Consider the following 16804-nt stretch of genomic DNA (forward strand, 5'->3'; position numbering starts at 1 on the left):
GCAGGTGAATACATCAGTTTCTCCTGAAATATATGCAAGTAAGTGGCTGGTGAACTGGAAGAATAAGAGAGTAAACTTTATAGTTACTTAGACCCATTATGTGTGTCTGATATGAATAAATGTCGGCAAATTATATTTGAATTCACTGTTTATTGATGCTTCCACTGACGTCTGACATCAGTGTGTATTTTATAAACTCCAAATGTATTGTTTAATGGTGCTTATGCGTATTTAAATGTCTGAAACCTTAAAAGAAGCATTATGTGGCTGAAAACACTGCATAGCTGTGATGACAAGAGAGCGCGCGTCCGTCTCGCAGCCAGAGCGCGAAAGCAGTTTGAATCTAGCAGTTATGTGACGTCGCTGAACAGTCTAAATCCCATATGTGGAACCGTACGCCCAGGGGCACAGAAATAAACATCCCATATGTGGGAACGTACCGCTCAAAGGGTTAAACAATAAACTGACACAAAGATCCTCCTTCCGCACATTTGTAATGTAAACACTGACTCGATACTTCCGCCTACGTCAACCGTGACCTTTTCAACGTAATTGCGTATTACGTGACGTCACGAACGCGCATCGGAGAAACGAGCAAGGCCAGCATTTGTGCTTATAAAACTTAAACTTTTTTTATTTATTTTTTTAAATGACCGATCGTTTCGCTAGATAAGACCCTTATTCATCGTCTGGTATCGTCTGGTGTCGTTTAAAGCCCTTTGAAGCTGCACTGAAGCTGCCATTTGGACCTTCAACCGTTTGGTGCCCATTTAAATGAATGATATGGAGAAAAATCCTAGAATGTTTACATCAAAAACCTTAATTTCTTTTCGACTGAAGAAAGAAAGACATGGACATCTTGGATGACATAGGGGTGAGTAAATTATCAGCAAAAGTTTATTTAAAAGTAGAGCAATCCTTTAAGTATATTGTTTTAATGTTTTTTGCACACTTGATTGCATGTCAACTGCAATTAAATTAAAATGTATTAAGTTTACATTTATATTAAATCCAATAAGATGAACTTTAACGTGTATTTTTGACCCACTTAAGTAAGACTTAAGTACATCTTTGTATGTAATTTCATAATTACTTGTATTGTCTTTGGTTAAAGTGTACTTCCAAATTGTGGTAAATTGCATGTTGCATGTTGTTTTGATGGATGGATGAATGGATGGAAGCTTAAATAGCAAAACAGTATGTAAATAATAGTATACAAAACAGAAAAGCAACCTTATGACAGTTTTTAAGCAAATTTCCTGTCATTGGTCAGACAAACATAAAGACCCACCCCAAACTTACCATATTGGTCGAGCCAATGTTGCTGTGTTGCTCATACACACAAAGTTTTAAAAAGTGATCTTTTAAAAAGCCCAAGAGCTAGTGGCAATACGAATGTAAAGTTTTTTGTTTGTTTGTTTGTTTTTTGTTTGTTTTTTTGACATGCCAGTAAAGCACACTAAAACCGAAAATGAAAAACTCAGAGGAATTCAAAGGAAATCGAGGCATGTGTGGTCAAAGAGGGAGAGAAAAAAGAAAAAGAAAAAAACTGAAGGAAGAAAGTATAGAGAGGGTGAAGAAGAGAAACAGTGAGATAAGACAGGGTAAGCCAGAGGGGGGAAAAAGAGAAATTTTGTGGAAAGCATCTGGGAATTTATCATCTCGCTGTCTCACGCCTGGAGCAGGGCTCTGGTCCCACAGGTTATGTACAGCCGTTAACTGTAGACAGAAGTTAGCCCAGAGGTTTGGTCTTCAGCCAAATGTGTGTCTGGACTGAAATGAGTGTAGAATGAGGAGTGTCCTCTGGGCGAACACAATCTTGTGTCTGGTGTCTCTTGCGTATTGACTTGAGCAAACCATGAGTGAAATCAACATTACAATTTCACTTTACTAGTAGCAATGGAAACATTTCTCAGTCTCTTATTCAAAGCTCAATTCCTCAGAGAAACAGAAGCCGAGAAGCGCTGGGTACATCCTTGTGAAAAAGAAGTACGCTTTATTATACTTTTAAAATGATTATTACTTAAAAAAATACATTAAAAGAAAATACTGAATGGTTACAGACACATAGTTGCATGTTAATTGCAATTAAATTTATACTAAACGCAATTAGCTGACCTTTAGAGTGCTTTTATTGATCCACTTAAGTACATCTTTATATATGATTTCATAATTCTATTGAATTGTCTTTTAAATATGGTTAAAGTGTACGGCCAAAAGTACAGACAATCATTAGGGGCTTTCACACTGGAGGAACTTTTTCATAGTTCCTATAACTATTGGCTAAAGTACCCGGATTTTGCAATGTTACCGCAGGAACTAGGAACGTTTTTAGTTCTAGGAACTCCTTTTTGGGGAACTAATTAGCTCCTGCTTCAGAGTAGGGTCTAAACCAGCTCTATAGGAACTATCAGTGACGTAAATGTACGTTGATTGGTCAAACACGTCAAACACTGGCACCCGGCATATTTACCTCACAAACATGGAAAACAGCAATAGTGGCATTTATCTGTTGTCTGCAGGGTTGTGTTCTTTTCTCCACCTCGATACTGAAAATTGTTGAAGGATATTAATCTCTTAGCCCCACTTTTTGCTCTTTCAGTCACGTAGATCAGTGTTTCTCAAACTGGGGTACGCGAACAAAATGCGGAGTAGTTCATTTAACTCTACCATACCTTAAAATAATATTAAAACCGAGCATGTATTTCTAACTGGCAAAATGCCGTAAATCCATTACATTTAATCAAATTACCTCGTGTTTTGCAGTCTAAAATGACTGCATCCACACAAGCAGCATGCATATGATAGATTGCGTGCAGAATCTGCTGCCTTAAATCGCGCTAAATTACTGCCCTTCTCGACAATGCACCTTTGTAAAAGTGGGGATTTAGCACTTGCATGACGAACAAATATAGACATAGATAGTGGATTTATATCAATTTAAAACTCAAACTGTCTTCGATACAAAAACATACCTTGTGTGAGTTCTTGTATTTAATGTTGATAACGAGGAAGAATGCAATTGTTCCCAAATATCCACATGACTGCAAACGTGCATTATTATACAACAGGTCAAAAAACAAAACGTACATTTTAAATGCAGTACTGTCAGTATTTACTCTATTTTGCAACGAAAAAATATTTCTAACAAAAACCAGAGCAGAACTACAACACACGAATGCAGCTTTGAACGAATCGTGAGAGTTAATGATTCAATGATTCATTCACAGCCACTTGCTTCTTTACTGAATGAATGACTCGATGACTCACTCATAAAAACAGTGACTTGCTGCCACCTACTGGCAGTTTTAGTTTAATATTTAAAAGTATCACTTTGTTTTACTATAATTGCATATTTCTCTATTAAACATTTTTTATTTAAAACATTATTTATTTTATAAAGTTATTCATAAACGTAAAAATATGCACTGGAAAATCAATTTAGGGGGCAAATATTGTCCATTAATGGAAAAGGTGTGACTGCAGTCGAAGTGGAAGAGAGGGGGTACGCAGAAAGATGGTAATCCCTTCAGGGGGTACTCCACGCTAAAAAGTTTGAGAACCACTGACGTAGATTATGCTTTTACATTCCATTCTCCATTATCAGGAAACCCACGACACACAACAAACACAGTTCCAATCACGGCATCCTCCATTCACCGGTTTTTAGCATTTGCAAATGCCGCGCTTAAATACGCCGCTGTCGGCCGCTTCGCAGTTCCTATTTCCAGTGCGAATGCAACCAGGGACATGGCCCGGGGCAGAAATTAGTTCACGGGGAACTATCCTAGTGGCTAGTTCCTAGAACTAAGTGCAATTTGGTGCAATAGCCCCTATTTACGTTAAACTAAAATATACTGTCATTTATTCTGAAACTTGTCATGTATTGAAATATATCTATAATTACAAAAGTTGCAATTAAAAAAAAAAAATATTAACTTTAAATGTAATCCAATAATACACTTGTTAGTCAATGCATCAAAGTAAGTATAATTCTTTTAAGCATAACAAGATAATCAACATGATTTATCAACCTGATCTCATGACAATTCGTACGTATTTGTATGTTTTTTGATAAATCATACATATTTCATGAGTTGCCAAATTCGTATGAATTCATACGAATTACCTACCCCAAACCCCGCCCCTAAACCTTCCCGTCACTGGGGTTTAAACAAACCATATGAATTAGTACAAATGAGGTTGTACGACTTCGTACGATTTGGCCATCTTGTAAAACATATATAAATTGGTCGTGAGAGTATAGTCAAAAGATGATACGTTGAACTTTTTTTTATGTCAACAGGTTCCACGTAACTGGGTTATGTTGTATTTAATTAGCATTATTTATTTTAGTAAACTTAAGTTTATTACATAAGGTAATGGATTAAGTGGATTAAGTAAAGTGGATGAAAATAATTTTGGATTAAGTTAATTTACTTAAGTACATGTCAATTTAACAAGCATCAAATGTTATTTTTGGCCTAATTCATTGAAATATGTTCTTTCAAAATGAAAATATTGAGTTGAGCCAAAACGCAACTGTTTCAAGTCAGTATAACACAATGCAATTGTTTGAATGATGAACCTACAGTACAATGGTGTTAAATGAAAATTAACAGTATCGTAATTTTGTGTGTGTGTGTGTGTGTGTGTGTGTGTGTGTGTGTGTGTGTGTGTGTAAAACGTTTAATTTGACATCAAACGGTACAAAGTGCACTTTTTAAGTGTATAATATATTATCTGCACATATTTTTTGAAGTACACTACAAGTGTACAGTCAATATAACTAAGCTTCTTTTTTTACAAAGGCATGACCATCAATCTTAAATTTGAGTTTTTAGAGAGACAGTTTATGCATCTGTGACAGGTACTGCTGTTGAAATTGTTCTTTGTATTAGAAGTGTTCCTTGTTATTGTAGAAGTGTAAAGCTTTATGCTTCGGTGGTCTTTAAAAAAATCCAGTATTGATTTTTTAGGTTGTTCAAAAATCAATCAATGATGTTACAAAACTAGATGTTGGCTCCATTCCACAGCTTAGTGAGCTGCCTACATAAGCAGCATTTAAAGCATCATAGACATGCTCCCATTCCAAAGGCTCTTTCAAACACAGGCAGCATGATTTTTTATTCTGTCTAAATAATGAGCATGGCATGTGTTCTGAGAGGAGAAGGCAGTCTCAGAATGCACTGCATTGTGACAGAAACAGAGAAAACAGACAGATAGAATGTTCCAAAAGCAAGTGAAATGTTCATTATAAATGTACTTTAAATTACATTCTTTACATTAATTAAAATTCCAGTACTAGTAGTAAAAATATTATTTTAGTCAATAATTGAATTTACCTTGGCATAGTTGAATAACAAGAGTTCAGTACATAGAAATGACATACAGTGAGTCTCAAACTCCATTGTTTCCTCCTTCTTATATAAATCTCATTTGTTTAAACAACCTCTGAGGAACAGGCGAATCTCAACATAACTTATTACGTAACAGTCGGGGTGTACGCCCCCAATATTTGCATATGCCAGCCCATGTTCAAAGCATTACACAAGGGCAGCCAGTATTAAAGTCTGGATCTGTGCACAGCTGAATCATCAGACTAGGTAAGCAAGCAAGAACAATAGCGAAAAATGACAGATGGAGCAATAATAACTGACATGATCCATGATATCATGATATTTTTAGTGATGTTTGTAAATTGTCTTTCTAAATGTTTCGTTAGCATGTTGCTAATGTACTGTTAAATGTGGTTAAAGTTACCATCATTTCTTACTGTATTCACGGAGAAGTCGTTATTTTAATTTTTTAAACACTTGCAGTCTGTATAATGCATAAACACAACTTCATTCTTTATAAATCTCTCCAACAGTGTGTAATGTTAGCTTTAGCCACGGAGCAAACTATCAAACTCATTCAGAATCAAATGTAAACATCCAAATAAATACCATACTTACGCGATTAGACATGTTGCATGACGAACACTTTGTAAAGATCCATTTTGAGGGTTATATTAGCTGTGTGAACTTTGTTTATGGTGTTTAAGGCAAGCGCGAGCTCTTGGGGCGTGGAGCACGAGATTTAAAGGGGCCGCATACCCTGAATCGGCGCATTTATAATGATAGGCAGTTAAAAAAAAAAAATTAAAAAAAATTATGGGGTATTTTGAGCTGAAACTTCACAGACACATTCAGGGGACACCTTAGACTTATATTACATCTTTTGAAAACATGTTCTTTAAAATCAAATCAATTAATCAATCAATCAATAAACGTGGTAATTCCATGATACTTTTCTGTTAGTATTTGAGTGAATCTAAACCTTCCTAGAAAAGTCCAGCTGTTTCCCCCCCCCCAAAATCACAAGACAAAATAAGAAATTAACAAAATTAAGCCTATATATACTGTATATAGCATATTTTGCATTGTGACATTTTTCGAGAATTATTCTTCTTAATTAAAATTAAAAACCCTTTCTCTCCAATTCTCAGTAGTCTACATTAATGTAAAAAGTCTCAGGCTTACATAGGCCTATTGGCAGTATTTCTTGTAGCTGCACTTCTTAACTGTCATGAAATTGTTGCATTGTCACATGTATTTCACAATTGTACTTTGTCTGTGTGTGTAGCTCAAGCATACTGTACGTATCAGTCCAAAAGCCTGCAGTCTGCAAGGATTTAGTCACAGTAGATGCTTTGTGTTGGCTTGTGTTTTAAGCTGTATTGATTCCTCACATGTTTTGGTACCTCTTCGTTTTGCTCTACGTCCCCCTCAGATCCAGACCCAGTGACAGGAAGCATGGAGTCCGCCATGGCAGTGGAGCTCAACCCCTGGGTGGAGTACGAGTTTCGGGTGGTGGCCACGAACGGCATTGGCACAGGCGACCCGAGCACCCCCTCCAGAGCAGTCCGCACTAAGGAAGCAGGTATCTGTCATTGGTTCACTCACCCGTGAATGTCACTGAGCTAAACGTCCTCCAACAGAACAGAAATCTAAATAAACAAACTGTTTTCTCTCAAGTCTCGTTTATCCTCCACTCGAGGGATCGTGTAGCTGCGTGTTGTGACACATTTTTACGACCGCCGTCACCCGTCTGAATATCCAGGGTGACCCTGGTTCTATTTTAATTGGAGGAGAAGTGGAAAATAAGCCGCTTACATGAATTTAAACAAGTTTTTGTGTTTGAGCTGAAGCAGAAAGGCACTTGTGCCCTCAGGCAAAGAGGCTGCAGAATTCTCTATTTACGGAGAACAAAACCCTCGCTTCAACACACTTTGCTTCAGAAACATTCAGCAGGCCTGTTCGATTACGCAGCAACAAAATGTCCCAATACGTGAATATAATGCTGTTCTTTTATCATTGTTTAAAGCCAATTTAATTATTGCAGTTGTCATCATATGCCACTGTTCATTTGTTTAGTTTTTTCCTAAAGGAATAGTTCTGTCATTATTCACTCATCCTCATTTTGTCCTGAACCCCTATGCTCTTTTTTTTTTTCTTTTGGAGCATAAAACAAGAATTTTTGAAGCACTTTTCCATACAATAACAGTTCTTAGTTGTTACAGCCAGAGACTAAAATTAACACTCATGTGCGAGTAAAAATTGGAGTATATGAAACTGTGTCAGTCACCATATGGCCCTTAACATTTTTATGAATTCTAACAATGCAATGTTATGAGAATATGAACATGAACAAACATTAAAGGGTTAGTTCACCCAAAAATGAAAATTCTGTCATTAATTACTCACCCTCATGCCGTTCCACACCCGTAAGACCTTCGTTCATCTTCGGAACACAAATTAAGATATTTTAGTTGAAATCCGATGGCTCAGTGAGGCCTGCATAGGGAGCAATGACACTTCCTCTCTCAAGATCCATAAAGGTACTAAAAACATATTTAAATCGGTTCATGTGAGTACAGTGGTTCAATATTAATATTATAAAGAAATAATATTAAATTTTTTTTAAAAATGATATAATATTTTTGGTGTGCCAAAAAAAACAAAATAATGACTTATAAAGTGATGGCCGATTTCAAAACACTGTTTCAGGAAGCATCGGAGCATAATGAATCAGCGTATCAAATCTGCTGTTCGGAGCGCCAAAGTCACGTGATTTCAGCCGTTGGCAGTTTGACACACGATCTGAATCATGATTCGATACACTGACTCATTATGCTCCGATGCTTCCTGAAGCAGTGTTTTAAAATCGGCCATCACTAAAAGTCGTTTTTTTTGGTGCACCAAAAATATTCTCGTCGCTTTATAATATTAATATTGAACCACTGTACTCACATGAACTGATTTAGCCATCGGATTTCAACAAAAATATCTTAATTTGTGTTCTGAAGATTAAAGAAAGTCTTGCGGGTATGGAACGGCATGAGGGTAAGTAATAAATGACATAATTTTCTTTTTTGGGTGAACTAACCCTTTAACGACGCTCTGTATAGTTGATGGGTCAGTGGTGCATCATCTAAAAAATGTAAGCCTTTCCAATTTAAATATTCAAGCACTAGAACACGTGAAAGGCCCAGAAAGCCACGTCTCAGAAGGCGCACAAATACTAAGTTGAGTTCTCTTTCATGTCTTCCTGTGCTTGAATGGACAAATTCACACAAAATTATGTTAAAAAATGCAGAGTATCCTAGTAAACATAGTCGGTTATGTCTTCTGTTGAGAAAGAAAACGCATGATTGCTGTGTGCATTTGCTCTTAAAGTGACAGCATCCTAAAAACTCTGCTGCTGTCTGCAGTGTTAATGTTAACCAAATAATAAAGGGAGGAAAAAAATCAGTCACTGCTCTTGAACTTTAAAAAGGATATGAAGACTATGCAGTGTTATTTATTTGATTAACCTACAATTTCTGCACCTAAAAACTACAGTAAGACCTGCCTTTGATGCATTATATTTATTTATAATATTGCTTGTAATTTGATTATTTGTTCTTATTTTATTACTGACTATTTACTTGTCTTTAAAAATGTAGGCTATTAAAATTATATTAGTTATTATATTAGCTAGTAGTTTTAGCCAAGGTCTCGAAATTGGAATATATTTTCACTAGTATCTAAAATATTCGGAAATTAAATTATCGGGTGAGTGGCGCTGAAAGGTTAATGCTCTGTCACACTTGAAAATAACATACCACCTACACTAAACCCTACCCTGAACCTAAAAGATACTGTCAACAAAAGCAAACGTGAAATAAAAATGCATTTGCTAAAGCAATCATGCGATTTTTGAGCTCTTGTATTCCAACTCACTTTTCACAGGACTGTGCTCCACATCACACATTAACGCTGTACCAGGTGAACTACCGTGCAAGTTTACTAAATCAGAAAAGTCATATGGAGCTGGTTATGAGATGCAAAAATGTGTTAGTTTACAAATCATGCACAATGAAAAGTGCTTTGAGGTCATAACATAATATTGTACAAGGAACCGTGTGAAACTAAGGGCCCTATTTTAACAATATAAGCGCATGGGCATTTCCAAATCCACTTTTGTTAGTTTAAGGACGGGAAAAATGGTTGGCGCGCCAGGTGCATGGTCTAAAAGGGTTGTCCCTATTCTCTTAATGGGTAATGGGTGTGTTTTGGGGGCGTAACGTGCAATAAACCAATCAGAGTCTCATCTCCTATTCCCTTTAAAAGCCACTTGCGCTCGCGCTATGGCGGATTCGCTATTTACATTTGCAAGTGGAAAAACTGAACGCTTCTCTATAGAGGAAATGGATCTGCTCATGCATGAGGTTAAAGCGCGCAAGCAGACCATCTACGGGAAAAGCCAGATTCCACCAAAGCATTTTTATCTTTATGCACACAATAATAATCTTTTACATTTTAATCATTTTATTTTTAATATTTGACATGTTTGTGTGCTGTTGCGCGTCCCTGTGTGTGTAACGAGCAGAGTGTACGCGCGTTGTGCACCCATAGGCGCATATTACTAATGCAATCTTTAAATAACAAAACAAATATTGCACCATTGACTTTAGAGCAGGTTTCAGTTAGTCAATGGCGCAGTCTATTTCAGTTGCCTCAAAATAGCAATGCGCCATCAATACGCCTGAACACACATCGTTTTCAGACCAGCACGCCCATGGGCGCACAAATGGGTGCAAATGCATTTGCTGTTTAAAGGTGCCCTCGAATGAAAAATTTAATTTATCTTGGCATAGTTAAATAACAAGAGTTCAGTACATGGAAATGACATACAGTGAGTCTCAAACACCATTGTTTCCTCCTTCTTATATAAATCTCATTTGTTTAAAAGACCTCCAAAGAACAGGCGACTCTCAACATAACAGTCGGGGTGTACGACCCCAATATTTGCATCTGCCAGCCCACGTTTCCAACATTATAAAAGGCATTAGACAAGGGCAGCCAGTATTAACGCCTGGATGTGCACAACAAAATCATCAGACTAGGTAAGCAAGCAAGAACAATAGCGAAAAATGACAGATGGAGCAATAATAACTGACATGATCCATGATAACATGATATTTGTAGTGATATTTGTAAACTGTCTTTCTAAATGTTTCATTAGCATGTTGCTAATGTACTGTTAAATGTGGTTAAAGTTACCATCGTTTCTCACTGTATTCACGGAGACAAGAGAGCCATCGGTATTTTCATTTTTAAACACTTGCAGTCTGTATAATTCATAAACACAACTTCATTCTTTATAAATCTCTCCAAGAGTGTAGCATTACCCGTTAGCCACGGAGCACTATCAAACTCATTCAAAATCAGAAGTAAACAATATAACAGTATACAATACTCACATAATCCGACGCATGCATGCCACATGCATGACGAACACTTTGTAAAGATCCATTTTGAGGGTTATATTAGCTGTGTAAACTTTGTTAAGGCACTGTTCAAGGCAAGCGCGAGCTCTGTGGGCGGAGAGCACGAGATTTAAAGGGGCCGCAGCATAAAATCGGCGCGTTTATAATGATCCCCCAAAATAGGCAGCTAAAAAAATTTATTAAAAAAAATCTATGGGGTATTTTGAGCTGAAACTTCACAGACACATTCAGGGGACACCTTAGACTTATATTACATCTTTTAAAAACATAATCTAGGGCACCTTTAAACAACGTGGGCGCTGGATGTGAAAATGATAACTGCGTCAGGCTGAAACTAGCAAAAAACACTTGCATCGCGCCACATTGCACCAGGTGTATGATAGGGCCTAAGTCTTTATTAATCCATAATCTGCCCCTGTAATCATAATTTGTGTGAAAAGGAATAAAAGTTGTTGATGTTTTATTGCCACTAGTGTACATTTCAGCTGGAAACTGCAGTGAATTGTATGTGTGGCCTAGGTATGTTTTTCCGATGTTTCTTTGGAATTCGTATTTGTTTAAATGAGTGTAAATAAGTAATATGTCATTCTAAAATAATTATAACTATTCCTGTGCAGTTTTTTCCTGTCTTTATTTATCTTTTTGTTTGTTTGTGTGAATCAAGCTGTCAGATGTGTTTTGTGTTGTGGTTTTAAAAGTTACACCTATAGAGTGAATCTTCTTCATGTGTCAAAACAGCCAAGCATTAATGAATCATTCGTGGTCATTAAGAAGCAGTGATTCACTCACATTTTTACATACTAATACAAAAAGTTTAAATATAATGCATTATTACATTGCAGTATTTCTGTATCTGCAGTTCCGTCGGTAGCCCCTGCCAACGTGAGAGGTGGGAATGGCCGCAGGCATGAGCTGGTCATATCCTGGGAGGTAGGTTTGCACTCAGCATGCACAGTGGACTCCCTACTGTGAACTTTTGCTATGCTAATGAATATGGCATAAAAGACTTGCAGTTCCTGGCCAAATAGATTCACGCAGCTAATTGACTTGAGCGTTCGTAATTATATCCGGCCATAATTGCCACCATTGCAATTTGCCTATTGAAGGATTGCTACACTTACAGTCCCCTATAAGAACAGATGAATAACTATATTCTAAATGGAATTGTATGCTTTGTGGCCATGCTGCTGGTCTGGAAGAAAAAAAGGATGCAGATTTAGTCCAGATCTGCTAGACATTTTTAATACTTTTTTCAAATTATTAACATAGGAAAACTGAGTAAATCCATATCCATTTATGCATATTTGTGTTGGTTTTAGATTGAGGGCATATCACATAGCCTCTTCACAGCCTGATCAATGTTTATGTCTGTAAAGATTAAATTAAATCTGTTCATCATATAAAGCCATCGAGTCTCTTCAGAAAGTTTTGACCAAACCACTCAAATCATATCGATTAGTTTTAAAGTCTCTTTATGAACTTTTTGAAGCATCAAAGTGGTATTTGTGTAGCTCTCAGCTCTCAGATTTCATCAAAAAGATGTTCAAATGAAAATTTGATGTTTATCTGTTTACCCCCAGGGCATCCAAGATGTAGGTGACTTTGTTTCTTCAGTAGAACACAAATGATGATTTTTAGCTGCCGTCTGTCAGTCAAATAATGGGAGTGAATGGGAATTCGAACAATAAGAGTCGAAAAAACGTGCATAGACAAATCCAAATTAAACCATGCGGCTTGTGACGACACATTGATGTCCTAAGACACGAACCGACCGGTTTGTGCGAGAAACCGAACAGTATTTATATCATTTTTTACCTCTAATACACCATAATGTCCAACTGCGTTCAGCACTCGCTTAGTGAGGTCTGATCACGCTCTGACAGCGGAAGTGATGTCTAGCACTCATTGAAGTCTATGCGCGAGACATCATTGCTGTTGTCAGAGTGCGATCAGACCTCACTAAGCGAGTGCTGAACGCAGTTGGACATAGTGGTGTATTAGAGGTAAAAAATGATATAAATACTGTTCGATTTCTCACACAAACCGATCGTTTCGTGTCTTAGGACATCAATGTGTCGTCACGAGCCGCATGGTTTAATTTGGATTTGTCTATGCACGTTTTTTCGACTGTTATTGTTCGAATTCCCATTCACTCCCATTATTTGACTGACAGACGGCAGTTAAAAATCATCATTTGTGTTCTACTGAATGTCTGTTTGATGCTTTACACAATAATGATTTCAAAAGGTCTTTTGGGGGTAATTTCTCAGCCAAATTTTATGTATTTTTTGATAAAATTTGTGATTAATTAATCTCCACATCATGTAACTAATTAGATTCAAAATTTTAATCGCTTCCCAGCCCTAATTTTTATCCTTCAATGCAAATTTAAACTGTAAAATATTTGTATTTAACTGTAAATAACATGCAGTTAGGTGCCGCAAAACATTACATTCAGTTTGCATTTAAGTAAATTATTTTACAGTATATTTAAAAACTATTATATTTTAAAAAGTAGGGTAAAGTGTACTACATCTTTTTTCAAGGGACTAGCAGGTTAGCAAATAATAGTATTGATGACTTATGAAGTTGTCCATAACTGATAATCTACCCCATTGCCAAAACTTTGGATTCGCACTTCATTCATGTACATGCAAACTGAGAAATTACACATGCATGCCCTGTTCCAGGTTTGATGTCAGTGGATTCATAAGACATGGAATATAGTATTCAAATCATATGAATGTACTGTTGTTTTGTCCTTTTGGGAGCTTGACAGTCGTTGTCAATGTGGAAACTGTTTAAAAAATTTAAAGTTTAGTCACACAAGAGAGATTAAAATGATCATTAACCTTGAATACTCAAAATGCTATTCCCCTGAAATGGATGTTTTTTGGAACATCTGTTTGTTATCTGAGATTTTCCAATATGCAGAAACATCCAGTAAGTTTTTCTTACCATGTAAAGAGGATACTAGCATGGAGTGTCACCTTTGTTTCTGTGCACTGCTGTGAGGGATAGTATTGTGCATATAAACACGTTTTTAAAAAGAAGGTTTCTAAATGAGGCCATTTAAAGGTGAGATTAACTGGGGAATTGTGGAACAGATGTACGCTGAAGTGACGGTTATTCTTGCAGTTATTAAATACTCAGGCCCCAACTGTCACCAGGCAAATAACTTTCATATTAGGAGAACTGTACCTTAGTGAGAAATTAAAGACGATAAGGCTCATTCCAGATGCAATGGAATATTTTTACCATGATGACTTCCTGAGTTTATAACCCTTTGAGGAAGTTATTACTGTAACTACAGAATAATCGTAGTTTTAATTTTACTTTGGCGATGACAGTTCAATTATATGCCTCCACTCTGCTCACAACATGCAGAATATGTCTTAGAGCTCTATACACATTTTAAATCTAATGTTTGCTTTACAAGGGGACTATTTTAAATGCACAGGAGAATTCTCAAGCATTAATTCTTTACTGCTGGATCATATTAACAGGTATCCTGAAAGGGGCTTCAGGTGCTATTTTGAGACGTCATACATCATATTAAATTACATATCATTTAGCAGACTCTTTTAAGCCAAAACGATTTGCAGCGCATTAATTGGACTGTCCCCCCGGAGCCCAAGTGCCTTACTCAAGGACATAATGGTTACTGAGCAGCTTTATGAAATTAGTAATACTTAAGTTCTCAAGTCTGTCTCCCATACCTGGAATTGAACCTTTTCTAGCACAGACCCTGTACATCAGGGGTCATCAACTATATTTGTCCAAGGGCCAGAATTTTTCACTGCAGACTCTGTAAGGGCCAGATACTCGTAATATAAAATAAAATTCGAATTGTATCCTAATACTGTATGTTATTATTTGATACACTAATTCTAATTCCAAATTTATGTTATTTTTTACATATTACCTGTACTGCAGCAAGCCACCAGGGGGCGATAGCGATATTTTAGGCTTCATATTTGTGAGGCTTTCAAGCTGTCCATCACTGTCACGCAATTGTGCGCAAATCCCAGGCAAGGAAAATTTTGACATTTGTGAAAAAATGAGCACGTGAAACAATAAAAGATGTTCAATGAGAGAACGCGTTTATCGTCATTCTTGACTGAAGGCAGGCTATGGCACAAGCTACTTTTCAGAAGGCTTTTTGTTTCGTTAGATTAAAAATAAAAAACGGTTCTCATTCCCCCTTGAATAAGGCCGGCGACACACTGGCTGCGTGAGCGACTCAGCTGCGTGGCGTGTCCGTTTTTATTTCGGCTCCCATATTTAACAGGTTGGAGTTTGCACACTGAGACACGCGTCTCAGGCGCGCTCGAGCCACGCAGAAAACGCGTGCATGCTAGAAATAGAACCGACGCGTGTTCCAGCAACGGGAGTGTTCTCTGGCTAGAGCGCAGAACAGCGGAGTTTGTGCATGTCTGAGCTTGTGTTTTGTTGCTTTGACATTGTGGAAAATAGAATAATAGACAAAATGTATTAGCATTTTTACCCGTTATTATCAATCTAAATTAATCTCGTTTTAATTTAACTTAATTTCGTTTTTCTTTGTTTAAATTTCTGTGTCAATTTGTTAGTCAGAAAATTATTAGACTACCTTAAAAGTATTGCTTAATTTAACAGACCTGTGTGTGTGCGTTTTATATCACTAGTGCAGTGTCCGTTCTCGGAGCATAAGCCCTGCCCGCGTGAGGTGCGCCGCTTCCCGCTCGCGCTGCTCTAACTGTAGTTTACTAAAAGTTTATTAATTCTGAATGTGTCGCGTCTCGCGTGTCCATCTATATTGCACCAAATGCGACACTGCACTCCCCTGTGAAGTCGATTGGATGAACGGTTCTCGAAATAATAAAAATGCAAACGGATATACAGACACAGATTCCTGCCTTTATTAGAGAGAAAAATATGTTCAGCCCCTCTCTCCGAAGCTTCGAATAGTCGATGTTCATCAAAAAATGGTATTCGGACCAGCCCTAAACTTTTTCCTCTTACAAGGCTATTCCTGAATTCAGTATTATTCTGGGGGCCGGATGGAAATCTCTGGCGGGCCGGATTTGGCCCGCGGGCCGCCAGTTGACGTTGCATGCTGTACATTAACCCTTGCTTACATTCCTCATCATTCGTTAAAACCCTAAGCCTGTTGACAAAGTGTTAATACGTTTCAAAGCAACCACACGTTCGACAATAACACTCGCCAAGCACCAAATGCAAGTAAAAATCTGCGTTGGCGAGTATATGACGCTGTATTACTCGCCAGTTAAGTTCAATTTTCAATTTACGTTTATTGGTCGAAAACAATGCGTGGTTGTGAGAACACAACATGTTATGTAATCACAAAGGCTACAATGTATTATATACGTTCTTTAAAAAGCAGGCAGCTCGTGATCCAGTGTTTTCAGTGTCTCGGAGCGGTTCGGTTTTCTGTAAATGTTGCTCCATGTTAACTCAATTTCTGCAAGTGCTGTGAGTTTGGGTCAGTTATAACATGCATTTCAAAATGATACAAGTGCCAATCATCTTCCCAAATTTGCAGTCAGAATCATTTATAAATGTATTGCCAATAAAAGAAAAGCTTTAAGATTTCCCTGTGGTTTTCCACCAAAATAAAAGCTCTATGGTTTGAAAGAGAAAGCTGGGTACACACTGTATGATTTGTAATAGTCATTTACAATTGCTTGTCAGGCTGTACGAACATGATAAGTCATGTCACACTGTGGGTTCTCAGTTGTTATTGTCAGACTGTACGTCAGTCAAGACGCGTTAAAAACGGACATCATCATTTACATCATCAATCCGTGACGCGTTCAGTAACGTGAGCTGCATTTACATACAGGATAGAAATGGTGGCTAGCATCTCTAGCTTTAATTTTGATCGTGGCTTTTCTTAAAAAAGAAAACTGGGGAAAAAACAAAGATGTTTGTGTGGAACAAGTGATGGTTTGTTGCTGTCTCACTATCAGGTTCTGTGTATGGAGT

The 16804-nt window shown here is 37.2% G+C and overlaps 1 protein-coding gene across 8 annotated transcripts in view; it reads left to right on the forward strand.

The window, feature by feature from the left end:
- cntn5 (contactin 5) overlaps nt 1-16804 on the forward strand; it is a 405703-nt gene that overhangs the window by 369147 nt on the left and 19752 nt on the right. For all 8 annotated transcript variants that reach the window (XM_048168025.1, XM_048168027.1, XM_048168028.1 and 5 more), the window contains 2 exons: nt 6775-6924; nt 11676-11746. In XM_048168025.1, the coding sequence (XP_048023982.1) occupies nt 6775-6924; nt 11676-11746 (221 nt within the window). The remainder of the gene's footprint in view (nt 1-6774; nt 6925-11675; nt 11747-16804) is intronic.

The sequence above is a fragment of the Megalobrama amblycephala genome, linkage group LG19 (genome assembly GCF_018812025.1).
Source record: "Megalobrama amblycephala isolate DHTTF-2021 linkage group LG19, ASM1881202v1, whole genome shotgun sequence".
Classification (NCBI taxonomy): domain Eukaryota; kingdom Metazoa; phylum Chordata; class Actinopteri; order Cypriniformes; family Xenocyprididae; genus Megalobrama; species Megalobrama amblycephala.